Here is a 27978-nt window from a genome sequence, read left to right as displayed (position 1 = left end):
TTTTTTTTTTGGAAATTTGCCTTAAATTCTATCAATCACTCCCTATTTTTAATATTTAGAAATAGCTGTGGAATAATGATCTAAAGCAGGAGTTCCCAAACTGTGGGTCGGGACCCACTGGTGGGTCACAAGCTGCCTTTAAGTGGGTCGCGATGAGCCGGAATTTACTGAGAGAGGGCCCACTTAAATTGTGCTGTGCGAGCCTACGCAAATTACAGAGAGCCAGAGCAGTCAAATCACGATGGATTCAGGACCCCGCCTATGCAGTTTACGGAGGCTGGTCTGCATTTCCCACGAGGAGGATACTTGCATTAGTGAGTAACCATTTCTATGGCATTGTAATGTATTTGTACATATGTGGGCTGTTTTGTAGGATAGGTTCATGGGGTGCAGAGCCAGCTCCTCGGTCCTGCTGGCAGCAGTGGTGGTGGCTAGACTGGTGGCGGGATTCTCTCAGCTATAGCGGGCAGAGACTGCAGCGTCGGTGTCATAGGAGGACCAGGTGGCCCGGCGGCGTCAGGAGTTCATGGCAGCTTCTGTGACCCCAGTAGAGGATCTGAAGGAGAAGAGCCAGGACGCCAAGACCAGCATAGAGCTCCTCATCATGGAGACTCTGGGTGAGGTGTGCTGGGCCCTGGAGAGGGCAAACAGGGGCTTCACCTTCACTGTGGACCACTGGGAGAGGAAGGAGGGTGAGTGCTATATAGCCTGCTGATCACTGTCTTGCGGTGGTTGATTTCTGTCCTCTGCCTGCCTTATACTGTCTATGAGGGTGCTGATTACGTACAACTATTATTTGCATTAATATAGCGGCCCAAAAAAGTTTGGGAAGCCCTGATCTAAAGGGATCAGTGGGAAAAACTACACCATTACAGACAGCGAAAAGAGATCATTGGTGTGATAACTATACAAAGTAGCGCTAGATCTGAAACAATGCAAGCACCATTGGATGAAAGAACAGTCAACCACAGCTCAAGTAAACCCTAGCAACCTCTGGAGGAACCCGGATTTAGAATGACTGGTAATGTAGAAGGTGAAATACTGGCGTATAAGAATACTTTTGAACCTCAAAAAAATCCCCCAAAAATGGGGGGTCGTCTTATACGCCGAGTATAATATCTCCAAGGTAACCCAAGTAGAAGTATTACTGGTAGATGTAATCTCTCAAGACGCCAGTATACCAGTACAGGATTCCCGCACAGCCAGCGTTTCGAGATTACATCTACTGGTAATACTTAGGGTATCTTGGAGATATTATGAGAGATTACATGTATTACAGTAGTCGGGTGTCTTGGGGATCTATGAGAAATCTGATGTTTTTCAATAGTGTTGCATTGCTTCGGAAGGGGGGTAGTCTTATACAGCGAGTATAGCCCAAAACCTATGTTTTAACTTGAAGATTAGGGGGGTCGTCTTATACACCCAGTCGTCTTATACGCCGGAAAATACGGTACCTTATTCTTCATTCACCTGGCAGCTGCCATGCTGCTCTACCTTCTGATGCTCCTGGTATGGGGATGGGCTCTCTGCAGCTGTATGTAAAATGTAGAATTGCTGGTGCTGCAAAGTACACAATGGTGTCAGAGCTGTGACTGGTCAAGTGGGGAAGAAGAATGGCCTTACTGAGCTTCATAGGAAAGCAGGAAACCTCCTTAATTCTAGAAACACAAGCAATTAACCCTTGCAGTTTAGGGTTCCACTTCAAAATATACATAAAGCCAAAACATTTTGTTTATTTTTACATAAAATGGGAGGAGGGAAAAAATAAAAACCCATCAAGCTTTTTTTTTTGTCTCAATGGGGAGATTTGTACTGCCTATTTAGTAGAAACATCAGAAAGATAAAAAAAAAAAAAAAAAGACCCAAACACTCTCCAAAGTTGACAATGCTTCCCTGCTTAATCGAAAAAGACTGTCGCCTAGAGACAAATGCCCATAACTCAGACTTCCTGCATTGTGGGCATTCATCTCTGGGTGCATACAGCCCTAAACAGTCCATACCACTATTCCCCCCCCCCCCCCATTTTATCTAAAACTAAGGCTCCATTCACACCTGGACGTTTTTGAGCGTTTTTCAGCTCCAAAAACACTCAAAAAAAACGTTCCAAAACGCCCAACAAGTAAAACCCCATTCATTTAAATGGCCCCTGTTCACATCTGAGCGTTTTAACGCCTGAAGCACAATGCCTGTAGCTGAAAAAAAGTACACGAGCTTCTTTTTGGGCTGATTACCAGCATTTTTGATAGATGGCAAAGTCTGCCTCCAAAAACGCCTGAAAAAAAAACGCCTGAAAATCGCGGTAAAAATCGCAGTTAAAAAAAACCGCACGAAAACGCTACGCTCAAGTGTGAATGCAGCCTAAACAAAATGTTTTGGCTTTAGGTATACTGCCCAACCTCAGCAGCTGTCTGCCTCTCCGAGTTTGTCAGGCTGTTGGCAGAGGGGCTGGATGGGACTGTTTTCTCTGCCCACAGCTAAACCACAGAGCCCCATGCACGGGCACTAAACACCCAGCACGCATGGGGTGTAACACTGTCTTGGTCACCTCTCTCCAGCATATATGAATGCTATAAAATAAGTGCAATCCTCCAGCTCTACATGCAAACTTGCAACCTAACTGTTGCAATGCATTTATAAAAATATATATTTATCACTACAAGGCATAGTCAAAGCTGGGAAATCAATTCACCTGCAGTGAATGTCAATCACTGAAATTTAAAACACATGCCGCATTTAAGAAAAGCCTCACCAAGCACCATTAATGCCAGCATTTAGAAACGGACAGTAGTGTATAAAGACCACTTTAGTAAAGTTTTATTGAATAAATCTAATCTGCTGACAATTATCACATATATAGTGTGAAAACAGATTCCATATCTGGATGTTATGCACCTGCTTCAAATGTTTAAGGCCTGAAGGGAAAAAAAAAGCTGTTCCGATTTGGCCATTATACAACCTCCCATCCCATCCAGGCCATTTAAATATATTAGCAAACATCCCTCAGTTTCACATCTTGGCGTGAGACTGAACACAGCCAGCTCCCTATTGTGTACATATTTAGACTTTTTCAATAAGAAGAAAAATTCTGTGGGACTAAGGCCAGCCCAGACACAGTGCAAATTTATTTCTTGCAACCACTGGTAGCAGGAAAGAAATTTGCATGATTCCCCCATCAACACAGACAGTGCTGACAGGGGAATCCCTCCTGCTGAGCCATTGGATGCTCCCAGCAGGGTCAGGGAAGCTATCCCTGCCAAAAGAAAACAGTGATTATAGCAGCCGCTAGTGACAATTGCAAGAGAATCTTGTAGGCTGGTTGTACCAAAGTTGATTGATGGGTCAACTTGGTACATTCAGCCTGTCCATTAACAGTTTGAGTTGTGTATGCCTGGCCTCTAAGCCCCGGTTCACACTACTGCGTGTGCGGGGTTCGCATGTCATGTCGGAGCGCACTGCTCCGACATGACATGCGATCAGCTGTGCGGTGCGAGTTTAGCCATACAGTTTGTATGGCTAAATTTGCATCGCACCCGCAGCAAACACGCACAGGAGGCATTTTTGCTGCCGCATCAGGATCGGATCGCACAGCGGTTCACACTTGTGCGATCCGATCCTGTGCGAACTGCACGATCGCACTGCGATATGCAATCAAACTGGGGGTGTCGTTAAGATTACATTGACACCCCCAGCGGATCGCATATGGCAGTGTGAACTGCCGGGGGTGCGTATGCGATGCGGGAACAGGCTGCGAATTCGCAGCCTTCCCGCATCGCATCAGTGTGAACCGAGCCTTAAGGATATGACTTGTAAGTTATATCTGACTGATTGCTGTAGGTGAATGTATTACGATTTAAAGCTTTTTCCTTAACCCTGTTTCATTTCTAAGCACACATTTAAACAAATTGCACTTGTGCCCTACTAAGCTAACCTAATCCACTTTACCTTTTCCATCCTATTCTTCCATGGGGCCAATCTCCTGAGGCTGAAGATGCTAAGGAAGGGGCTCCATTGAACACCCCACTAAGCTAACCAGCCCATCTAACCATTTATCTCCCTCCCTTCCATGTGGCCATCTAAGGAGGCTAGGAGATGTTAAAGGACACAGCCCAACTGAACCCCCCACTAAGCTACCTTAGCCCACCTTACCTTTCTCCCTCCTACCTTTCCACAGGGCCATCTCATATTGACGAAGATGCTAAGGAAGGGGCCTTATTGAACCCCCATTTGGCTAAATTAGCCCACCTTACCATTTCCTTTTTACCCTTTCAAGGGGCCATCTCCTGGGGCTAGAGATGACAATTTTGGGGTTCCCCTAAATTCTAGCTAAGCTAACCTAGCCCAACTAAACTTTACCCTCCTTTCCCTCCATGTGGCCATCTCCAGAAGCTGGATATGCTAAGGAAAGAGCCCTTACTAAACAATAAGGCTAAATTCACACCTGAGCATAGCGTTTTCGCGTGTTTTTTTACCGCGATTTACAGGCGTTTGATTGAATAGAGACCAATGGAAAACGCCTGTAATCTGCCCAAAAAGAAGCTCATGTACTTTGAGCGTTGGGCGTTTTGCTCAAAGCGTCAAAATGCTCAGATGTGAACAGAGGCCATTGAAATGAATAGGATTTGTCTTGTTGGGCGTTTTGAGAGCTGATCCTAGAGCAGAGAAACTCCCCAAAACGCCTACATGTGAACGGAGCCTAAAGGAAGCTACTGTACAAGTGCAGCCAGTGCACTGTGGTTGGCCAGGATGTGAATCCATGAAAGCCAAGGCAATTCCCTGGAGGGGATGGGTTAGGCTGTTTTGAATGTGCACTCTATTTTATTTCTTTTTAGGACCCCCTCCATTTCATCATAATACACATACCTTTCCATTTATTTAGAATGGCAAAGCAGGTGCCAACGGACTTGCATTGCATCATGCCAAACTGCATTAAAAGAAAAAAAAAAAGTGTAGGTCCAGTTTTTCTTCTGTTGATGTGCATTGGCAACCCATTCACAATTCACACAAATCTTCAAGTGATATTGCATCACAATGCAATCAGGAATAAAACCAAATATGTCTTTACAAAATCTAATAGTTGTGGTTTGCATGGATAACTTAATCTGTGATAACCCGGCAGCGCAGTGGTGTAGTGATTAGCACTTTCCCCTAGCAGCAAAACGGTCGCTGGTTCGAATCCCAACAACGACGCTACCTGCCTGGAGTTTGCATGTTCTCCTTGTGTGGGTTTCCTCCGGGTACTCCGGTTTCCTCCCACACTCCAAAGACATGCTGGTAGATTAATTGGCCCTAGTATGTGTATGTATGAATGTGATTTAGGAACCTTAAGACTGGAAGCTCCTTGAGGGTAGAGACTGATGAAAATGTACAATGTATATGTAAAGTGCTGCATAAATTGACGGCGCTATATAAGTACCTGAAATAATAAATAATAATCATCATTATTAGATGGAGGACAATGAATACATCATAACTGACAGTATCAAACATAATGCTTTTACCACAAGAAATCTAGACTAATACAATTAGGTGAGAAACTGAACTGGACTGCCTGCTAGCAATCAAAGAAAGCCAGGCAAAAGGCAACACTGTTTATATCTTGCCCTAAGAAAACACACAGACCTTGTCATGTCTTTAGAACAAAGAACAATGACTTATACACGCTATGTGTTAGAAGCATCAAAAGAGAAACAGAGAACGTCTAACAGGCAGAACAATGGACTGAAGTGACAATGCTCCGAACTGCTTTCTTAATTGTACGCAAATTATAAAGATACCCACATCATTTAGTTGTGATTTGTTTTCTACAGAGAGTTCCGTTTTCAAACACAAAAAACAAATAGAGGCAAGATGGAATCATACAGATGGGGGTCCATGGTTATCACCAATTTCTACACACTGAGGCTCGGTTCACATATATGCGATGCGGGAAGGCTGCGAATTCGCAGCCTTTTCCCGCATCGCACATGCACCCCCGGCAGTTCACACTGCCATATGCGATACGCTGGGGGTGTCAATGTAATCTTAACGACACCCCCAGTTTGATCGCATATCGCAGTGCGATCGTGCAGTTCGCACAGGATCGGATCGCACAAGTGTGAACCGCTGTGCGATCCGATCCTGATGCGGCAGCAAAAATGCCTCCTGTGCGTGTTTGCTGCGGGTGCGATGCGAATTTAGCCATACAAACTGTATGGCTAAACTCGCACCGCACAGCTGATCGCATGTAATGTCGGAGCAGTGCGCTCCGACATTACATGCGAACCCCGCACACGCAGAAGTGTGAACCGGGGCTCAAAGACCATCAATTTATGGGGTACATAAGAGTTTGTCCCAATATATTTAATAAACCTTTATTCTGGTAAAAAAGAGGTTACCTCCCCCAAGGCTTAAAGGGTGTCCCCCTGTCAAAACACAATAGAACAGTAGTGTAGATTGCTGTACTAACATTGCATTGTTAGTTCAGCAGTTCCGGCCTGAGCTGTCAGTTTTTTTCATTCAGCCCGCTGGGTTGAAAAAAAAAAAAAAGAACTAGCAGTATGTACTAGGCTTCAGTACGCATATTTGTATAATTGCAAAAGAAAACAAAGTCTTCCAGTAAGGGTCCATTCAGACTAGCGTGACTTGTCAGCCTGACAAGTCACACTCGGTCGCTCGCCATTGAATAGTACAGGACCCGTTCTAATAGGAGCGACACAAGTCGCTCCGACTTAGAAAAAGGGTCCTGTACTACTTTGGGGCGACCTGGAGGCGACTTGCATTGACTTCAATGATATGAAGTCCGTGCAAGCGTGCACCGCGACTTCACAGGTCGCCCCACAAAGTCGGATCGCACCAGTCTGAATGGGCTGTAAAGCTTATTGTTTTCTAATGTCTGTTCATTGTTTATGGTACCCCTTGAGGCTTGTTCTACACACACTTCAGACAGATGACATAAACATCAATAGAATCCAAGATCTTGGGCATCAAATAAAAGTCTAGGCCACTTAGTCAGAAGAGAACAAGCTCTCAGCTGATTAGGCCCAGGAGGAGGTTTATATGCAGCATATGATGCAACCAAGCTAAGCTGAAACACAACACGCAGGGCAACCAGACTGTGCACCCACATCTCCACTGAAGAATTCATAAGCTTTTAAAATGTACAATTAAATCAGCAACTTTGTAAGTTCATTTATCAAACTTGTCTTTTCCAACTGTCCAAACCGTTCCAGCTGGTCATACGCATATACACTATATTACCAAAGGATGAACTAGAGCAGAGACTGCGAGCCAGGCATTCTCGTCCAACATCAGCGCCTGCCCTCACAAATGCGCTTCTGGAAGAATGGTGAAACATTCCCATACACACTCCTAAACCTTGTGGACAGCCTTCCCAGAAGTGTTGAAGCTGTTATAGCTGCAAAGGGTGGGCAAACTCAATATTGAACCCTACGGACTAAAGCTGGAAACACATTATACAACTTTTGTTGCTCGATTTACCTTCAACTATGTAATGCAAGGGTCTGCCTGATTTCATACAAATTGAAAGTGTTTAGATTTGACCTAATATTATATGGTTTTCATAAATCTAAAGGAGATTGTATAGCGTGCATCAAGCTTAAGACTGGGATGCCATTAAAGGTCATGTATGTGTAAAGGCAGGCGTCCCAATACCTTTGACAATATAGTGTATGTGAACTGGTTCCATTGAAAGCCGGTGTTCTATCACAATACCGTTACCTATCAGATTCTGCAACCGGAAGGGACGTTCGGGCGAGAACTTACTGCGCATGCATTCCAACATGGACGCTATGCGTTCCAATAGGTTTCCTAATGTGACAGAACATGAAGCCACAGCAGACACTTTCTTAAAGCGGAGTTCCGGCCATGAAAAAAATGTTTCAATAAAAATACCCCCGGGACAGTCAGGGCTAGTACATTCCACAATGGATAGCCTCTAAACTGTCCCGGGTCGCACTTACCTGCAAGAAGAAAATACTTACCTTTAAAATTTCTTCTCCAGCACTGCCATCTCGGATGTGGGCAGCTGAAGCCAGCGCGTCCTCTTCTGCGTCCTCTTCTCTACTGCATTCCTCCACAGCTTCTGGGCATGCCCAGAAGCTGTTTAGCAGGGAATGAGGCGCCGCACCGAAAGTGACGAGTGGGGCCGGTGCCGGCGCATTGATTCCTGGAAGCGATTACATTCAGCTCCCAGGAATCATTGCAAACCGGAAGTGACGGAGCGGGCCGAGGCCACCGAGGGAGGAAGTGGAAGAAAGGTGAGTATATTTTTCTACAATACAAGGGAAGTAAAAAAAAAAAAAAAAATCGTAACTATCCATTTCCTTTTATTTCCTTTGATTATGTCGATTTTGTGGCTGGAACTCCCGCTTTAAAGAGGTTATAAACTCTCTTTTGGAAGTTGTACCTATAGGAAAAGCCTTTAATAAGGCTTACCTATAAGTACTGTAAGTATCTCCTAAACTTGCACCGTTTAGGAGATATTTACTTTTAATGCAGCCGATGACGTCATCGGCGCATGCGCTCTGAAGGAACGGCCACCCGTGCCCATCCTTCAGAGCCCTGTGCCGTGAACGGCGGCTCCTGCCAGAGGAAGCGAACAAGGAAGCAGGACAGCCGAACATGTCGGCTGCCCTGTCGCTGAGCGGGCGGCACTGTGGGGGCTTCGTTCTAAGGTAAGTATTTCATAATGAGCTAGTATGCATACTTGCTCATTATGCCTTTGTCTTACAGGTTTTTTTTTTTTTTTATGGAGGGGGGGGGGTTACTTCCTCTTTAAACCCATGCAAGTCTTGAATTTTGCATTTATTCTAGCAGTAAACTCACCTTACATACTGAAAGAGACTGTTTCACCGCGACCGAGTGAAAAAGTCTATTTCAATATATAATCAGATTGTCGCTGAGCAGTGTGGGGTGTACCAAGATGGCCGTCGCCACTTTCTACCTGCAGATTTATCGCTAGATTACAATAATAATAGAAATGTAATTCTGTTATTCAGTCTAAAAGGCGAGTTTACTGCTAAAATAAATGTAAAATTCAAGACTTGCCTGGGTGTAAGATGTCCATTGCTGCTTTGTGTTCTGTCACATTAGGAAACCTATTGGAACGCATAGCGGCCATGCTGAAACTCATGGTGCATGCGCAGTAAGTTCTCACCCAAACGTCCCTTCCGGTTACAGAATCTGATAGGTAGCGGTATTGTGATAGAACACCGGCTTTCAGTGCTGGTTCACATTATTGCGGCTTGCGAGATTGCATGTAATTCGGAGCACACTGCTCCCTCATTACATGCGATCTCATGTGCGGATGCAAATTAAGCCATACACTTTGTATGGCTGAATTCGCACTGTATCCGCACCAAAGACGCCCAGGAGGCATTTTTTGAGCCGCCTCAGAATCGGATCGCACAGTGGTTCACACTTGTGCAATCCGATTCTGTGCGTACTGTCAGATCGCACTGCGATATGCGATCAAACTGGGGGCGTCGTTAACATTTAATTGACACCCCCTGCGTATCGCATATGGCAGTGTGAACTGCCAGAGGTGCGGATGCGATGCGGGAACACGCTGCATATTCGCAGCCTTCCCGCATCGCACAAGTGTGAATTGGCACTTAATGGAACCAGTTCACATACACTATATTGTCAAAGATATTGGGATGCCTGCCTTTACAAACACACACACACACACGACCTTTAATAGCATCCCAGTCTTAGGCTGGCCATACACTATACAATTTTCTTGTTCAACTTTCCTTTAGATTTACCAAAACCATGTAATATAGGGTCAAACCTAAACACTTTCAATTTGTATGCAATCAGGAAGGCCCTTGCACTACATAGTTAAAGGTAAATCTAAAGGAAATTGAATAAGAAAATTGTATAGTGTATGGCCAGCCTTAAAAGTGAAGTTCCACCCAAAAGTGGAACTTCCGCTCTTTTGCTCCCCCTCCGGTGCCACATTTGGCACCTTTCAGGGGGGAGCGGGGGGGGGGGGGACGGGTAGCTGTTTTTGACAGGTACCCTCCCCCACTTCCGAGAGATGACACTGCAGCCCCATCCCTTTGAAGTTTGGCCCCCTCCTCCTTCCCCCGCCGCTGGGCCAATACGAATGCGCAGTAGGGACCCGCCCGTGAAGTTGCAAAGCCAGGTTCCCTTGCTGGCAATGGAGGCGGCAGCACCCGACAGTTGATGGAAACATTGGCTGTGGTGCCGACATCGCTGGATTCCAGGACAGGGAAGTGTCCTAATATTAAAAGTCAGCAGCTACAGTATGTGTACAGTATGTGTAGCTGCTGACTTCTAATTTTTGGAGGGGAGGCGGAACTCTGCTTTAAGCTGAGTCTTATTCTGATAGAACACCGGTTTGGCTCACACATCATGTAAATCGAAAGCGGTTAAAGACGCATCCAATTTGCATATATGTGAACCAGGGCTACCGAGTTGCATTACACATGTTTTTTTGTTTTTTTTTCTTATGAGAAAAGGAAAACAAAAAAGCGCAACCTGTATTGTTTACATTTTAAAACGCACAAATAAAATGACCACAATGGTGTAACCAAAGCTCATTATACAGTTATTTTTCTCCCACATGCGCTCAGACTGCGCTTCAAATCTCTGTGGTGAGCCCTAAATTGGGTGCAGTCTTAGTTTAGGTCCATTGGCTGGCAGACCTGGGGCCCCAAGAATAGAAAACTGGGGGGGGGGCGTCTGGCTGCACTGTAGGGCCCCAACATGGCTATGAAGTGCCAGCACTATACAGGCTGGATCCTGACAAAGCTTGTCTTGTGCAGGGCTCCCCACAGACACACAATGATAGGGGACCGGTGAGAGGAGTCAGGGCCTGTGTGTGTGAGGGGGGAGGGGGGGAGAGAGCTCAGAGCCCAGCAGGCAGCACACTTACCCACGTCAACAGACTCTCACATAGATCCACCCGGTCCATCCTCTCCACGTTTAACATCCTCTCAGCACTCCGCTAGCCGCTCTCCGCTCCTCACAGCCTTTCCTCAGGGAGGTGCCAGGCACTGATCACATGGACTGGACGATGCTCTCCCGTTATACGGCGATAATACAATGTACACTGGGTGACGTGTACCAGGCAGGAGATGGCCGCTATGCCCGGGTGTCCCTTCCCTCCGGTGTAGCCGTGTCTGATAGGTCCGGTTGAGGCGGGGTTAGCCCGGTAGTGTTTCTTTTTTTTCCCCCCTCACCCGTGGGCCGCTCCTGTTCTTGCTGGGGGGATGGGTGGTCGGTCTCCTCCTCTTCCCCCTGCTCGCTGTGTGTGTCTATGGATGACAGAGAGAGAGCTGTGCACAGCTGACACCCAACCCTCACTGCGCACAATCACAGCATCCACCGGATATTTACCACAGGCCAGCTATACAGTACTACACATTCTGGGGGCTGTCACCTCATCCCAAGACACGTATTCATTACACGGGTTCTGAGGCTAATATACTGCACATAATGCACGGAGTTTAATTACCACTTTATTCAGCCACAGAACTTGTGTAAGTAATTTGTGTCCTGGTTTAAAGGGATGAGGTGGCAATCCTAACTGTGTGACACCAGGCAGTATGTACTCCTCATTGTGAGGGCTGTATGACACCAGGCAGCCTGTACTCCTCATTGTGAGGGCTGTGTGACACCAGACAGCCTGTACTTCTCAGTCTGAGGGCTGTGTGACACCAGGCGGCCTGTACTCCTCATTGTGAGGGCTGTATGACACCAGGCAGCCTGTACTCCTCATTCTGAGGGCTGTATGACACCAGGCAGCCTGTACTCCTCATTGTGAGGGCTGTATGACACCAGGCAGCCTGTACTCCTCAGTCTGAGGGCTGTATGACACCAGGCGGCCTGTACTCCTCGGATTCAGGGCTATATCTCACTGGACAGGCTGTACTCCTCATTCTGAATGCTGTATGACACCAGGCAGCCTGTACTCCTCATTCTGAGGGCTGTATGACACCAGGCAGCCTGTACTCCTCATTCTGAGGGCTGTATGACACCAGGCAGCCTGTACTCCTCATTCTGAGGGCTGTATGACACCAGGCAGCCTGTACTCCTCAGTCTGAGGGCTGTATGACACCAGGCGGCCTGTACTCCTCGGATTCAGGGCTATATCTCACTGGATAGGCTGTACTCCTCATTCTGAATGCTGTATAACACCAGGCAGAATGTACTCCTCATTCTGAGGGCTGTATGACACCAGGCAGCCTGTACTCCTCATTCTGAGGGCTGTATGACACCAGGCAGTTTGTACTCCTCGTTCTGAGGGCTGTATGACACCAGGCAGTTTGTACTCCTCATTCTGAGGGCTGTATGACACCAGACAGCCTGTACTCCTCATTCTGAGGGCTGTATGACACCAGGCAGCCTGTACTCCTCATTCTGAGGGCTGCATGACACCGGGCAGCCTGCACTCCTCATTCCGAGGGTTGTATGACACCAGGTGGCCTGTACTCCTCATTCTGAGGGCTGTATGACACCAGGCGGCCTGTACTCCTCGGATTCAGGGCTATATCTCACTTGATAGGCTGTACTCCTCAGTCTGAGGGTTGTATGACACCACGCGGCCTGTACTCCTCATATTCAGGGCTATATCTCACTTGATAGGCTGTACTCCTCAGTCTGAGGGCTGTGTGACACCAGGCAGCCGCATGTACTGCTCATATTCAGGGCTATATCTCACTGGATAGGCTGTACTCTTCAGACTGAGGGCTGTATGACACCAGGCGGCCTGTACTCCTCGGATTCAGGGCTATATCTCACTGGATAGGCTGTACTCCTCAGTCTGAGGGCTGTATGACAACGGGCGGCCTGTACTCCTCGGATTCAGGGCTATATCTCACTGGATAGGCTGTACTCCTCAGACTGAGGGCTGTATGACACCAGGCAGCCTGTACTCCTCATTCTGAGGGCTGTATGACACCAGGCAGTTTGTACTCCTCGTTCTGAGGGCTGTATGACACCAGGCAGTTTGTACTCCTCATTCTGAGGGCTGTATGACACCAGACAGCCTGTACTCCTCATTCTGAGGGCTGTATGACACCAGGCAGCCTGTACTCCTCATTCTGAGGGCTGCATGACACCGGGCAGCCTGCACTCCTCATTCCGAGGGTTGTATGACACCAGGTGGCCTGTACTCCTCATTCTGAGGGCTGTATGACACCAGGCGGCCTGTACTCCTCGGATTCAGGGCTATATCTCACTTGATAGGCTGTACTCCTCAGTCTGAGGGTTGTATGACACCACGCGGCCTGTACTCCTCATATTCAGGGCTATATCTCACTTGATAGGCTGTACTCCTCAGTCTGAGGGCTGTGTGACACCAGGCAGCCGCATGTACTGCTCATATTCAGGGCTATATCTCACTGGATAGGCTGTACTCTTCAGACTGAGGGCTGTATGACACCAGGCGGCCTGTACTCCTCGGATTCAGGGCTATATCTCACTGGATAGGCTGTACTCCTCAGTCTGAGGGCTGTATGACAACGGGCGGCCTGTACTCCTCGGATTCAGGGCTATATCTCACTGGATAGGCTGTACTCCTCAGACTGAGGGCTGTATGACACCAGGCAGCCTGTACTCCTCATTCTGAGGGCTGTATGACACCGGGCGGCCTGTACTCCTCAGATTCAGGGCTATATCTCACTGAATAGTCTGTACTCCTCAGTCTAAGGGCTGTATGACACTGTAAGATTCTGGTACCTTCGGTACCCTTCCAGCCCAATTCTTCCGCATATAGCTACCTGTCCCTTTAAATCTCGTGACCTCATCACTAGGCGCCGCTCTGAGCGGCTATTTCAATCGCCGGTTTTCACTCACAAGGTGTTCGTACAAACCGCTTGTTACACAGCCTTGTCTGACGCTGCCGAAGCCTCCAGCTATTTCCTGTATCTCGCTACGGATCCTGTATCTCGCTACCGATCCTTCTCCTCATTACCGGACCCCTCATCTCTCTAAAACCAACTAGTGATAAGTACCCCGCAGGGGATTCCTTCCTATCAACTTGCACTATCTACTCTTGTATACTAAAGACTGTTGCTATCTATGCATTACTATTTCTATCATCTGCACTGTTACATAGATTGCTAGCTCTTGAGTCTACTACCATCTATATCCTTGCACTTAGTTAGCAATTCCTGTACACTTCATCTGCTGTCCCCTACCACCTGTTAATTGTACATGATTGCTAACCTATCTGCATACTATCTATCACCATCTGCTAACACTCCTGAACATTACTATTGAGTGCCTATCATTGCTATCACTACTCACGCCTGTCCTTTCAGCACATCACTCTATACTATCGTATACAACCTATCACTCCAGGAACATCTTAACTGAGTGCCTGTATATTTGCATGCTGAGGCAGGCTGGGCCACAATGATGAGTCTGGAGAGTTGGATATAGCCATTCAACACATCTCTGCACGACTACTGAGTGGAAATTCTGCAGCTGCATATCCATTTCACTAAACAAACGCCGGAGCGTTACAGATTGTATGAACCAGAAAAAAAAATGGATTCAGCAGAATTAGCCACTCATGTGTTACACCTAACACAAAAAGTAGATGCACTAATCCTTTCCCTTACCGAAGTGAAAAATGAAAATCAGACTTTGAGACAGCAGGTAGCTCGTATTTCACAGCTTACTGCTGCTCAACCTCGTGAGCCCAAAATAAACCTTCCTCTAGTGTTTACAGGTGATCGAAAAAAATTTAGTGAATTTAAAATCGCATGTCAATTGCTTTTTAATCTAAAACCTCGTACTTACACTACAGACCAAATTAAAGTCTGCACCACTATCTCATATTTGTCGGGTGATCCACGGGCTTGGGCAGACTCTCTCTTTGAGAAAAATGACCCTCTTCTTAACTCCTATCCTTTATTTTTAGCAGAACTCGCTAGCCTATATGAAGACCCAAATAGGCAGAGTACTGCTGACAGCCAATTGAGGGCTTTAAAACAAGGAAGGAGACCTGTTGAAGACTTCGTAGCAGAGTTGAAAAGATGGACCCTTGATTCAGGGTGGAATGATGCATCTTTGCGAACCCAGTTCAGACTCGGGTTATCAGAAGCCGTTAAAGACGAGCTCGCCCGAGCGGATTTACCTGGCCCTTTGGATGCCTTAATACAACTCAGCATCAATATTGACAGGCGACTGCGAGAAAGAAAGGCTGAGAAAATGGGAATACCATTATCCATTCCTTCTCGGGTTTCGCCCGTTGACCCTACTCCTATGGAGGTAGGAACCATACGCCCACCATTATCGTCTACTGAACGAGCCAGGAGAAGATCTGAAAATCTCTGCATGTACTGCGCCTCCCCGGATCAATTGATAAGCGTCTGTCCCCTTGTCCGCAAAAAAGAGGGTGAGTGTTCACATGTCTTGCTGGGGGGATTAACGACTTCTTTTTCTAATCCCTATCTTTTTATTCATTTGACCTTACAGTGGGACCATAATAGGATCACCACCAAGGCTATGATCGACACAGGATCTTGTGGGAACTACATTGACTGTAGTTTTGTTGCTTTAAATAAAATACCTATTATTTCAAAATCTAAACCTGTCTCTGTTAGTTTTATTAACGGTATTCCGTTATCTTCTGGTCCAATTACCAATCAGACACAAGCACTCCTTGCTACTGCTAACGAGTCTCATGCTGAGACCACCACTTTTGATGTATTACCTTCACCCCATTTTCCCATTATTTTGGGACTTCCCTGGTTACACATACATCAACCAATCATTGATTGGAAAACCCGGACTTTAACCTTCCCCTCTCACTACTGCGAGACCACGTGTAACCTTCAATCATATAAAAAAATCCTGTCCATGGTGTCAGATGAAATTTCACCACCACCATGTTATCAGGATCTATCAGAAGTCTTCCTTGAGAAAAATGCTCATGTATTGCCTCCCCATAGGGACTACGATTGTTCTATTGATCTACTCCCTAATAGTAAACTACCTTTTGGTCATGTTTATCCTCTTTCTCAGGATGAACTTTCTCATCTCAAGGAATACTTGGATGAGAATTTAGCGAAAGGGTTTATTAGACCCTCTACTTCTTCCACAGCTGCAGGACTTTTCTTTGGCCGCAATAAGGATTTAAGTCTCAGGCCTATTATTGACTATAGGCAATTAAATACCATTACGATAAAGGATCGCTATCCTTTACCTCTCATTCCCGAACTTATTGAACAAGTGCGTGGAGCTACCTACTTTTCAAAATTGGACCTAAAAGGGGCATACAACCTTATCCGAATCCATAATGGAGATGAGTGGAAGACGGCATTCAGAACCAGATACGGATTATTCGGATATCTAGTGATGCCTTTTGGGTTGTGTAATGCTCCCGCAGCATTTCAACGATTCATAAATGACATCTTCAGAGACTTACTTGATGTTTGTGTTGTGGTATATATGGATGATATACTCATTTATTCTCAGTCCTTGTCCGAACATGTAAGACATGTAAGACTTGTGCTATCCAGATTACTCACACACAACTTATACGTAAAATTAAAAAAATGCCTATTTCACAAGGAAGAAGTACTATTCCTAGGATACATCATATCTAAGAACGGTATCAAGATGGATATGAGCAAGATATCATGTATACTGGATTGGCCTGTACCAACAACTCGTAAGGCATTACAACGATTCCTTGGATTTTCAAACTTCTATAGGAAGTTCATCAAGAACTTCTCTTCTATTGTGAGACCACTCACACAACTTACAAGTGTAAAGAAACCATTCAAATGGTCTGAAGAAGCAAATAAAGCTTTCCGCTTGTTAAAATCAATCTTCACTTCTGCTCCCATACTACGCCATCCAGACCCATCCCTTCAATACATCCTGGAGGTAGATGCGTCAAATATGGCTGTAGGAGCAGTTCTTTCCCAACGACCAACGAATACTTCACCACTCCACCCAGTTGCTTTTTTCTCTAAATCACTAAGTAGCCCAGAGGTGAATTACCCAGTGGGTGAAAAAGAGTTGCTTGCCATAAAATTGGCACTAGAAAATTGGCGACATTTACTTGAAGGTACTCGATTGCCAATACTCATATATACAGACCTACTCATATATACAGACCTAGTGACCTACACGCCTGCAGACAAAAACAAAAAAGCGGATGCGCTATCACGGCTAACCGAAGATAACTGCGCCAAAATCCCTTCACTTCCTATAATACCCCATGACCGTATTATTGGTGTTGTTCGTTCCTTGAAGGAAGAGATTCTGCACAGTATAGGACTGGATTCACCACCACCACAACTAAGTGCTGATGCAGAAGGCTTCCTCTACTTTAACGACAAACTCTACATACCTCCTGGTATGCGTACCAAGATCTTGGAATTATCACATGACGTACCTATGGCAGGACATATGGGTATGACTAAGACATTCAATTTGCTCACCAGGCAATTTTGGTGGCCTGATATGAAGACGTCTGTACAAAAATTTGTTTCCTCATGTGACATCTGTGCAAGGTCCAAAATTGACACTACAAAACCATCTGGTCTACTTTGCAGTCTACCAATACCCAAAGTTCCATGGGAAGTTGTGTCCTTAGACTTTATATTAGAATTACCACCTTCCAAAGGATTTACTACCATTCTAGTGTCAGTGGACCATCTGACAAAGATGGCACATTTCATTTCTATTCGCAGACTACCTTCATCTAAGGAAACAGCGGAATTACTAGTGAAACGTGTTCAAGCTACATGGAATTCCAAAGACTCTTTTATCTGACCGAGGTTCACAGTTCATCTCCAAGTTTTGGCAAGCTCTATGTCATATACTACGAATTGAGCGAAAACTTACTTCTCCCTACCACCCTCAGACCAATGGACAAACTGAAAGAGTTAACCAGTGCATTGAACAATATTTGCGTGGCTACACCTCATACCTACAGGATGATTGGGTGGACCTCCTCCCTCTGGCAGAATTTGCTTACAATAACGCAACCCACAGTACTACTAAGCAAAGTCCATTCTACCTAAACTATGGGTTTCATCCCACACTTCCACCACGCATCCTGCCATCAAGTAACCCAGTAGCCTCTGACTATCTTACCCAAATAAAAGACTCTCTGGGTTTACTTAACACCACCATCTCACATGCCCATAGCCAACAAAAAAGGTACTACGACCTCCGTAGAAGACCTTCTCCTCAATATGCTATTGGGGATCTCGTTTGGCTATCTACGAAAAACTTAAGGTTAAAGATCCCCAGTAAAAAGCTTGGGCCTTTGTTTCTAGGACCTTTCCCAATTGAGAAGCTCATTGGGAGAGCTGCAGTTCAACTCACCTTACCGGCAGATCTTAAAATACACCCCATCTTTCACGTGTCGCTACTGAAACCACATGTTCCCAACCAAGGAATAAGACCTACCATCTCGCCTCCACCTCCAGTACAAGTTGAAGGCGGGGAAGAATTTGAGATTAAGGAGATTTTAGATTCTCGTATCCACAGAGGGAAACTCCAATATCTCATAAGATGGAAAAACTATGGACCCCAAGACGACACCTGGTTGGATACTTCTTCCGGAGACGGCCTTAAGGGGGGGTACTGTAAGATTCTGGTACCTTGGGTACCCTTCCAGCCCAATTCTTCCGCATATAGCTACCTGTCCCTTTAAATCTCGTGACGTCATCACTAGGCGCCGCTCTGAGCGGCTATTTCAATCGCCGGTTTTCACTCACAAGGTGTTCGTACAAACCGCTTGATACACAGCCTTGTCTGACGCTGCCGAAGCCTCCAGCTATTTCCTGTATCTTGCTACGGATCCTGTATCTCGCTACCGATCCCTCTCCTCATTACCGGACCCCTCATCGGTCTAAAACCAACTAGTGATAAGTACCCCGCAGGGGATTCCTTCCTATCAACTTGCACTATCTACTCTTGTATACTAAAGACTGTTGCTATCTATGCATTACTATTTCTATCATCTGCACTGTTACATAGATTGCTAGCTCTTGAGTCTACTACCATCTATATCCTTGCACTGAGTTAGCAATTCCTGTACACTTCATCTGCTGTCCCCTACCACCTGTTAATTGTACATGATTGCTAACCTATCTGCATACTATCTATCACCATCTGCTAACACTCCTGAACATTACTATTGAGTGCCTATCATTGCTATCACTACTCACGCCTGTCCTTTCAGCACATCACCTCTATACTATCGTATACAACCTATCACTCCAGGAACATCTTAACTGAGTGCCTGTATATTTGCATGCTGAGGCAGGCTGGGCCACAATGATGAGTCTGGAGAGTTGGATATGGTGATTCAACACATCTCTGCACGACTACTGAGTGGAAATTCTGCAGCTGCATATCCATTTCACTAAACAAACGCCGGAGCGTTACAGACACCAGGTGGCCTGTACTCATCAGATTCAGGGCTATATCTCACTGGATAGGCTGTACTCCTCAGACTGAGGGCTGTGTGACGCCAGGCAGCCTGTACTCCTCAGATTCCCATTCAAAGAGGATACAAATTGAGATAATAATATAAAGAAGGGATGATGGCAATTACACCTTCAGCCATTTGAGTTTTCTCTATTTTCTTAATTCTGATCTCTGAACTCTCTGTTTTTTTTAATCTCTGTGCACTAATTAATCCTGATCCCTGAACTCTCTGCATTACTTAATGCTAAACCCCTGAGCTCTGCGCGTTACCTAATCCTGATCTCTGAACTCCATGCGTTTCTTAGGCCTCATGCACACAGGGCATTTGAAAAAATTAGCTTCAAAGCTAGTTCTGACGCCAGGAAAAAGAAGCTGTAAAAACTTGCTTTTTAGAAGCATTTTGTATTGGCGTTAATGCACGTTTTAGCAGCATTAGCATTTAACCCTTTCTATGCCCTCTTCTATTTTCCAACCTCATATCCAATTACTACAGCTTAAAAACGTCTCACGGGGCCTAACACTGTATGCGACGGTAAGCAGCCTTTAGCAGCGTCAGTCATTTTTACAGCCTAACGCTGCTGCTCCAAAACACGCTTGCCCTGAGTTTTTTTTACAGCTTAAAAACGCCTATGCCACTTACATCTCCTAAATGCCTGTGTGTGCATGAGGCCATAGAATAACATAAAGGGGGAAAAAAACGCCTGACACTCCTAAAAGTAGCTGTTAAAATGCCCTGTGTGCATGAGGCCTTAATCTGATCCCTGAACTCTGTGTTACTTGCTCCTCGCCACTGAATTCTGTGTGAAAAGCTAGATACACACTATACAACTTTCGTTGTTAGATTTCCTTCAGATTTACCTTCAACTATGTAGTGCAAGGGCCTGCCTGATTGCATACAAATTTAAAGTGTTTAGGTCTGACCTCATATTATATGGTTTTGGTAAATCTAAAGAAAATTGTATAGTGTGTATCCAGCTTAAGGCCCCTTTCTCACGGGCGTTACTTAAATTTGATCCCTGAATTCTCGACGTTACATAATCCTGATCCCTGAATTCTGTACATTACTTAAAGCGGTTGTAAACCCTAAAAAAAAAAAAAAAAAAACCTGCAAGACAAAGGCATAATGAGCTAGTATGCATCGCATACTAGCCCATTATGTGTAACTTACCTTAGAACGAAGCCCCGACACGGACCCCCGGACATCGCTGCGGGCGCTGCCATGATCCCTCGCTGTCTCTTCCGGGTTCGGCGGCTCCGGCGCGGTGATTGGCCGGAAGAGACGGCTCCGGCGCGATGATTGGCCGGAGCCACGATGACATCACTCCCGCGCGCATGCGCGCGGGAGTGATTTTCCGGCAAGCTCCCGGCAAACATAATTGAAGGTCCCCCTGGACCTACAGAGCGCATGCGCCGCTCGCGTGAGCGGCTGCATGCACTGCAAATATCTCCTAAACCGTGCCGGTTTAGGAGATATTATTTGTACCTACAGGTAAGCCTTATTATAGGCTTACCTGTAGGTAAAAGTGTCATACTACCGCTTTAATTCTGATCCCTGAGCTCTCTCTTCATTACTTAACCACTTCCATAGTGGGCCAATTCTGGCACTCCCCTCCTACATGTAAAATCATAGTTTTTTTTCTAGAAAATTACACAGAACCCCCAAACATTATTTATTTTTTTTAGCAGAGAACCTAGGGAATAAAATGGCAGTCATTGCAACATTTTATGTCACACAGTATTTGCGCAGCAATTTTTCATAGCCTTTTTAAAAAAAAGAAAAAAAAAAACAGTTTCATGAATTAAAAAAAAAGCAAAACACTAAAGTTAGCCCAATTATTTTGTATAATGTGAAAGATGATATTACGCAGAGTAAATCGATACCTAACACGTCATGTTTTAAAATTGCGCACACTCATGGAATGGCGCCAAACTTCGGTAATTAAAAATCTCCATAGGCAACGTTTTAAAAAAATTTACAGGTTACCTGTTTAGAGTTACAGAGAAGGTTTTGGACTAGAATTGTTGCTCTCGCTCTAACTTTCGCGGTGATACTTCACATGTGTGGATTAAACGCCATTTACATATGTGGGTGCGACGTACGTATGCGTTCACTTCTGCATGCGGAAATGGGGGCACTTCAAATTTTTTTATTTTTTTTTATTGTTTATTTTATTTTTTTATTTTTACACTTTAACTTAAATTTTTTTTTATTTTTTGATCATTTTTATTTCTTTTACAAGGAATGTAAACATCCCTTGTAATAGGAATAGTGCATGACAGGTCCTCTTTATGGAGAGATCTGGGGGTAAATAAGACCTCGGATCTCTCCTCCAGGCTGGAAAGCCTGAGATAAAAAAAAAACGGCAGTATTTACAAATGCCAGGCCAGGCGTGGCGTCATAACGTCGTGCCAGGGCCTCTGAGAGTCATAGAGATTGCCGGGGACCATCTGGTTTTCTGTTTTTTTGCGATTCGGCACTGCATTACTTTAACAGACAATTGCGCAGTCGTGCGACACTGTACCCAAATAAAATTGACGTCCTTTTTTTCCCACAAATAGAGCTTTCTTTTGGTGGTATTTAATCACCTGTGCGATTTTTATTTTTTTGCGCTATAAACCAAAAAAAAGAGCGACAGTTTTGAAAAAAAAAAACAATATTTTTCACATTCTGCTATATAACATTGCCAAAACAAAATTTAAAAATCAAAATGTTTTAACTTTCTAGGCCAATTTGTTTTCTGCTATATATTTTTGGTAAAAAAAATCGCAATAAGGGTATTTTGATTGGTTTGCGCAAAAGTTATTGCGTATACTAAATACGGGAAAGATTTATGTCATTTTTATTGTTTTTTTTTTTTTTTTTTTTACTAGTAATGGAGGTGATCTGCGTTTTTTTGCGGGGCTGCGACATTGCGGCGGACAGATCGGACCCCTAACTGACATTTTTGACACTTTTGGGGGTACCAGGGACATTACTACAGTAATCAGTGCTAAAAATATTCACTGTTACTGTAATAATGACACTGGCAGGGAAGGGGTTAACACTGTGGGTGATCAAGGGGTTAAATGTAAACCTAGGGGAGTGATTATAACTGTGGGGGGGGGGGGGGTTGGGCTTCTGAAATGATCATAGAGACATGCTATATAGCAGGATCGCATGGTCTCTGTGATTATTGTAGGCAGAAGGACGGACGGCTGTGTTTCGTCGGGTGTTAGTTTTAAGGTAAGTATTTCATAATGAGCTAGTATGCAATGCATACTAGCTCATTATGCCTTTGTCTTGCATGTTTTTTTTTTTTTTCGGCAGTATACAACCGCTTTAATCCTGATCCCTGAACTGTCTGCAATATTTAATTCTCATCTCTGAACTCTCTGCTTTACTTATACCAGATCTTGACACTCTCTGCATTTCTTAATCTGACTCCTGATCTCTGTGCGTTACTTAATCCTAATCACTGAACTCTCTGCATGCTTTAACCCTCATCTCTGAATTCTCTGTGTTACTTAACCACTTGCCGACCGCTCACATGGAGCGTACTGCGGCAAAGTGGCTCGTTATCGTCCAGCGACGAAGGCCCGCTCCCGCTGTATTCAGACACAGCGGGAGTCGGGCCAGGGGAGGAGAGGTGGTGATGCACTAAACCTGCAGGTAATTAGGAGAACCAGAACCTTTGCTAAGGGGAACAGTGGGTTTAAAAGTGAATTTGATAGTGCCACCACCTAGGACAGGGTATCTGTGAGCAGCAAGGATTGCTTTTCCTAGGAAATTTACCAGTAATCTAAGTAAAGTAATTGAAAGGAATTGCTTCTAGCATACAGAAATAACCATACGTTTTACATAACTTTATAGAATAAAAGATTAGTAAGAGTACATACATCCAATATACAAACATATGATATTACCAAACAAGTCCTGGTATATAGAGTTGTATACATATACCCAGGTATATACAGTTACTTAAAAAAGATACCTCAGTATAAAAGTGGCAACAACGTCCAGTTGCAGGGGCCCCTGGGAAAGATTATAGGTGTAGTGTTTGTTCTGATTCCAAAGAACTGAATACTGGATCAATGGTGATGGGGTGTCAGGACCTGAATCACCTGCTGATGGCACTGTGATTCCCGAAGCTAAAAGGTGCAGTTCAGGTGGGCACCAGAGGGTGTCTCCCAGCAGCCAGCAGATCCCAGTAATTAGGCTCCATTCAATACTGGCTGCTGGAAAAGTAAATAACTACTCCCTTGATTTCCATCATTGCTTCAGTGTTTTGCCTGATACCCATTTTACTGCTTGCTGATCCCTACCTTATCCTGTACCTTGCATCCTGTACCCTGTGTCTTGTTATCCCATCTCTGCTCCCCTTGTTGCCAGACCCATGCCCGCTTTATGTCTGCTTCCCTCCGTTTGTAGATAGTGTAAGTTAGGCTGTTGGTTTTGTTTCAGTGTCACGTTTATTTTTCACTTTTACTCTGCTTATGGTTTTGGTGTTGGATTGGTGTCGTGTGCATCATTATACTTATTTTACTCTCACTCAATCTGATTCCAGTTTCCTAAATACTGGTAATCCCTGCTGCTGCTAGAGACCTGCACTCTGTATCTCTTGGGGAGATCCTTGTACCGCTACTGGATCAGCTTAAGAAGCAGCTTCTTACCGACAGCATTAGTGGTGTGACACTGGAATTCAGTGTCAGCTACTCTGCCTTTCAGTCCCTAACAGTATTTAAAGTGTTATGCAACCAGACCTCTAGCTACCTATGGGGTATTGGATGCCTAACCTAGCTGTCACGTACCTGGAGATGGAGCCTGACGTGGAGAGGAAGGCTATCTCTTACACCTCCAGCCTGGTACCCCTGATAAAGTAAACAGGAGACATGGAAGCCTGGAGTGGCATGAGTGCCTAGATGTTCAGACGGTAAAGGCTGCAGATGTGAGGTCTGTGCATACTTGGATGCAGGCTGGATCGTGACACAGGGCAGCAGATACTTGGCAGATGGCAGACAGCAGGTACTTGGAAGGCTGACTGGTCACAGGCAGCAGATATAAGGATGTCTGGACACAGAGCAGAGTCAGGCAAGCTGGGTCGGTAACTAGCAGGCACGTTCAGAACAGAGCAGTAGGCAGCAGAGTAGTTAGGTTCAAGCTGGAGTTGACAACAGCAAACAGGCAGACAGAAGGATCAAGCAGAGATGTGGTTGAAGAGCAAGCCAGAGGTCGGTTTAGGCAGAGTACAAGCGTGGTCAGATGGATCAAAATAGCAACAGAGTTTAAACACCAAGAGCAGGTAGTAAAATGCTCATCTCTGAAGTCTCAAAACGCCCAACAAGCAAAATCCCATTCGTTTCAATGGCCTTTGTTCACATCCGAGCGTTTTGTCTCCAAAAGAAAAATGCCTGAAGTACACAAGCTTCTTTTTTGGTTAATCACAAGTGTTTTTGTTAGATGTCAATGCCTACCACCAAACACCTGGAAAAAACGCCTGAAAAAAAGCCCCAAAAAACGGCTGTAAAAAGCCCCAAAAACGCCTGTAAAGAGCTGAAAAAAAAAAACCGCCTGAAAACGATACGAGACATAGCTATTTGACTGTACATATGAGATAATGTCAATATGACAGAGACACTTTGGGCTCTTTCACACGGAGCGGACCGTTTTATTTTATTTTCTTTTTTTACGGACACGGATGACACTTGTGTCATCCGCTCCGTATGTCCGCATATCATCCCATCCGTTTGCAGATGATATATGAACATAATGTATGTCTATGGGCATTGCGGATGTCAGCGGATGACACCGCTGACATCCGATTTTGCATCCGTTCCGTTTTTTAAACGGAACAAAAATAGGGTTCTGTTCCGTTCCAAAAAATGGAACAGAACTGAAAGGACGAAAATCGGATGTCAGCGGATGGTCATCCGCTGGCATCCGCAATCCCAAAGACATTCATTATGTCCGTATATCACCCGCAAACGGATGGGGTGATTTATGGACATTTATGGTCCGTGTGAAAGAGCCCTTTTGTCACCAGACTTTAGATACTCACAGAAGTTGCAACAATTAAAGTATTAGGATACATTATTTCTGTGCAGAAATAGCAGACTTCGTAAATACAGGGACCCACCTTAGCCTTACACCTAAAGTTTGCTTGTTGGGCCTGGTGGAAGACAGGGCTCCCACTCTTACTGAAAGGACACTCTTAGGCCTACTACTCTTTTACTTCAGGAAGGCAATTACAATGAGCTGAAAAAGCAACCCCCCCCCCTGCAATTATGGAGGAACATTGTTACAGATCTGGCCTTTCTTTTGTATGGTTTATACTGAGACTTGCAACGGGTTCTTTATCTCAACTTTGCCCTCTCGGGTAATCCCAGGAACAAGATGATGGTATATTAATATCAATGCTATGGACTGTGTGTGAGCCAGTAGGTTTTGTTTTATACACTGATATTTGTGCTGATGTAATTGTAAGTTATCAAAAGTGACCTCCTCCTTCTTCCACTAGACATGTGCAGAATGGAATTTTTTTTTTTTTTTTTTCGGATAGATTTGTTATGTTACTAATTTAGTTTTGTTGATTTGTTTAAGAATTTGTTTAGTTTAGTTTTATAACAAATTCCAAATTTTTGGAACATGTCCAATTCGGAAAAATTTTCGACCGATTCAAATTCTGTGTGAAGAATAGCTGGTTGTTAAGGAGTGGGCCGGGAAACCGGCCTCCACATCCTTAACAACCAATGACTCATCAGCTGTCAGTGGGCTTCCCAGCTTAGAGTTGAAATATAAACAAAATAATTTTGGCAATAGAAAAATCAGAAAAAAACAGCATGCACCCCCCTACCCTCATTCCATACCAGGTCCTTTGGATTCTAAGGGGAACCCTACGCCAAAATTAAAAAAAAAATAATGGCAAGGGGTCCCCCCTAAAATCCATACCAGACCCTTACAAACTTACAACCTGACAGGCCAGGAAAGGAGGACATATGCTTTGGGGCAGGAGCTCCTCCCCACAACCCTGGGCTGTGGTTGTGGGGGTCTGCGGATGGGGGGCTTCAAAGATTCAGACATTGTTCTGCTGGCCAAATGTTTACATGCTAAAAAAAACAAAAACAAACAAAAAAAAAAAAACAGTGTTGCCTTATAAATATATAAAAAACAAAAAGGCAGTAAACTAATCTAAATATATACACACAATTTTAGACTAAAGGCTCAATTCACAAAGCTCTTACACCAGGATAAGTTATTTCCAAAAAGTGTCAGTTATTTACTGCTGAGCCTAATTAGATCTGAAAATTACCGGAAGGGGGGTGTGGCTTGGTAACGACGCCATGAGGACGTGAAGCCTCGGAGCTCAGTGACCTAGAGCGGTGTTTCAGCCTCTGCAGCCAGCGTGTGCCCTACCCCGCATCTTCGCATATGCCCGCACCTGACAAGACGGTGAAACCTCCTGAGACGGGTAGGAGACCGGACATTGCGGCATATTTCCTCTGACGTCCTTCCATACAGACAGGCTTAGCGCTCCCTAAGATGGCGCCGCCTCGCCTGCCTACCGCCGGCCCCGCTACTCAGAAGAAACCCTCTAAAACGATTCAGGGGCAGGCTATGGCTCACTCTCCCTCTGCCCAGGGATCCCCGTCCCCGCGGTGTACAGTGGACAAACCGCCAGAAGACACCGCTGAAGCTCCTGCCTCCCCTGGTCGACCTGACTGTCCGACAGCTTCTGAATGGAAGTAATTCCTGTCTATCATACCGACCAAGCAGGACATGAACGAAATGGGCGCCTCAATTGTGAGTAATCTTTCATATGAAATAAATGCCCTTAAACATCAAATTAATCAAGCGGACGGCAGGGTAGGAGCTGTGGAGGAAGTCCAATATCTATTAGACTCTAGAGTTATTGAGTTAGAAAACTCACAGGCCTTCTTACAGAAGCAATTGATTACATTACAACTACAACAGGATGACAGTGAGAATTGCAGCCGTAGAAATAATATTAGGATGCAGGAACTCCCAGAGGCCATTTTGGGCCCTGATCTTAAGGCGACAGTAATTGGCATCTTTAATTAACTAATGGGCCGTCCCACTACAGAGGACATTGAAATAGACAGAGTACATAGAGTCCTGGCTCCCTGTAGCGCAGGAGTGGATCATCCCCGTGATGTATTGTATATACACTTTTACGCCTTTAAGGAAGACATCATGCGCCGAGCAAGGAAACACGAATCGCTGGAATTTGAAGGGGCCTCAATAAGTCTAATGCCGGATCTTTCCCACCGCACTTTGAGGATGAGGGCCATATTAAAACCACTGTTAGCAGTGATCCGAGATGTTGGTGCTACGTATCATTTGGGTCACCCATTCCTTTTGATGGTCCTAAGGAACGAAAACTAATTTGCCTTGAGGTGACATGATCAACTTCCTAAGTTATTTACCTTTCTTGAGGCCTCGCCAGTGCCGATTCTTGACTGGCTAAATAGCCCTGGGAGCCGAGGTTCATTGGGACCCTACTCTCCCCGGTCCCGGCATAGACGGAGAGGACGTGTTGGCTCGGTAGCGGA

General features: G+C 45.1%; 1 protein-coding gene across 3 annotated transcripts in view; it reads right to left on the bottom strand.

The window, feature by feature from the left end:
* Positions 1 to 11091, bottom strand: part of HOOK3 (hook microtubule tethering protein 3) — a 148987-nt gene extending 137896 nt beyond the window's left edge. For all 3 annotated transcript variants that reach the window (XM_082273736.1, XM_082273737.1, XM_082273738.1), the window contains exon 1: positions 10901 to 11091. In XM_082273736.1, the coding sequence (XP_082129862.1) occupies positions 10901 to 10957 (57 nt within the window). In that variant the 5' untranslated portion in view covers positions 10958 to 11091. The remainder of the gene's footprint in view (positions 1 to 10900) is intronic.
* Between the last annotated feature and the right edge of the window lie 16887 nt (positions 11092 to 27978).

This window comes from Pelophylax lessonae, assembly GCF_965119305.1.
Source record: "Pelophylax lessonae genome assembly, chromosome: 1".
NCBI classification, from domain to species: domain Eukaryota; kingdom Metazoa; phylum Chordata; class Amphibia; order Anura; family Ranidae; genus Pelophylax; species Pelophylax lessonae.
Note: the sequence above shows the minus strand (reverse complement) of the source record. Positions and strands in the feature narration are given on the sequence as shown.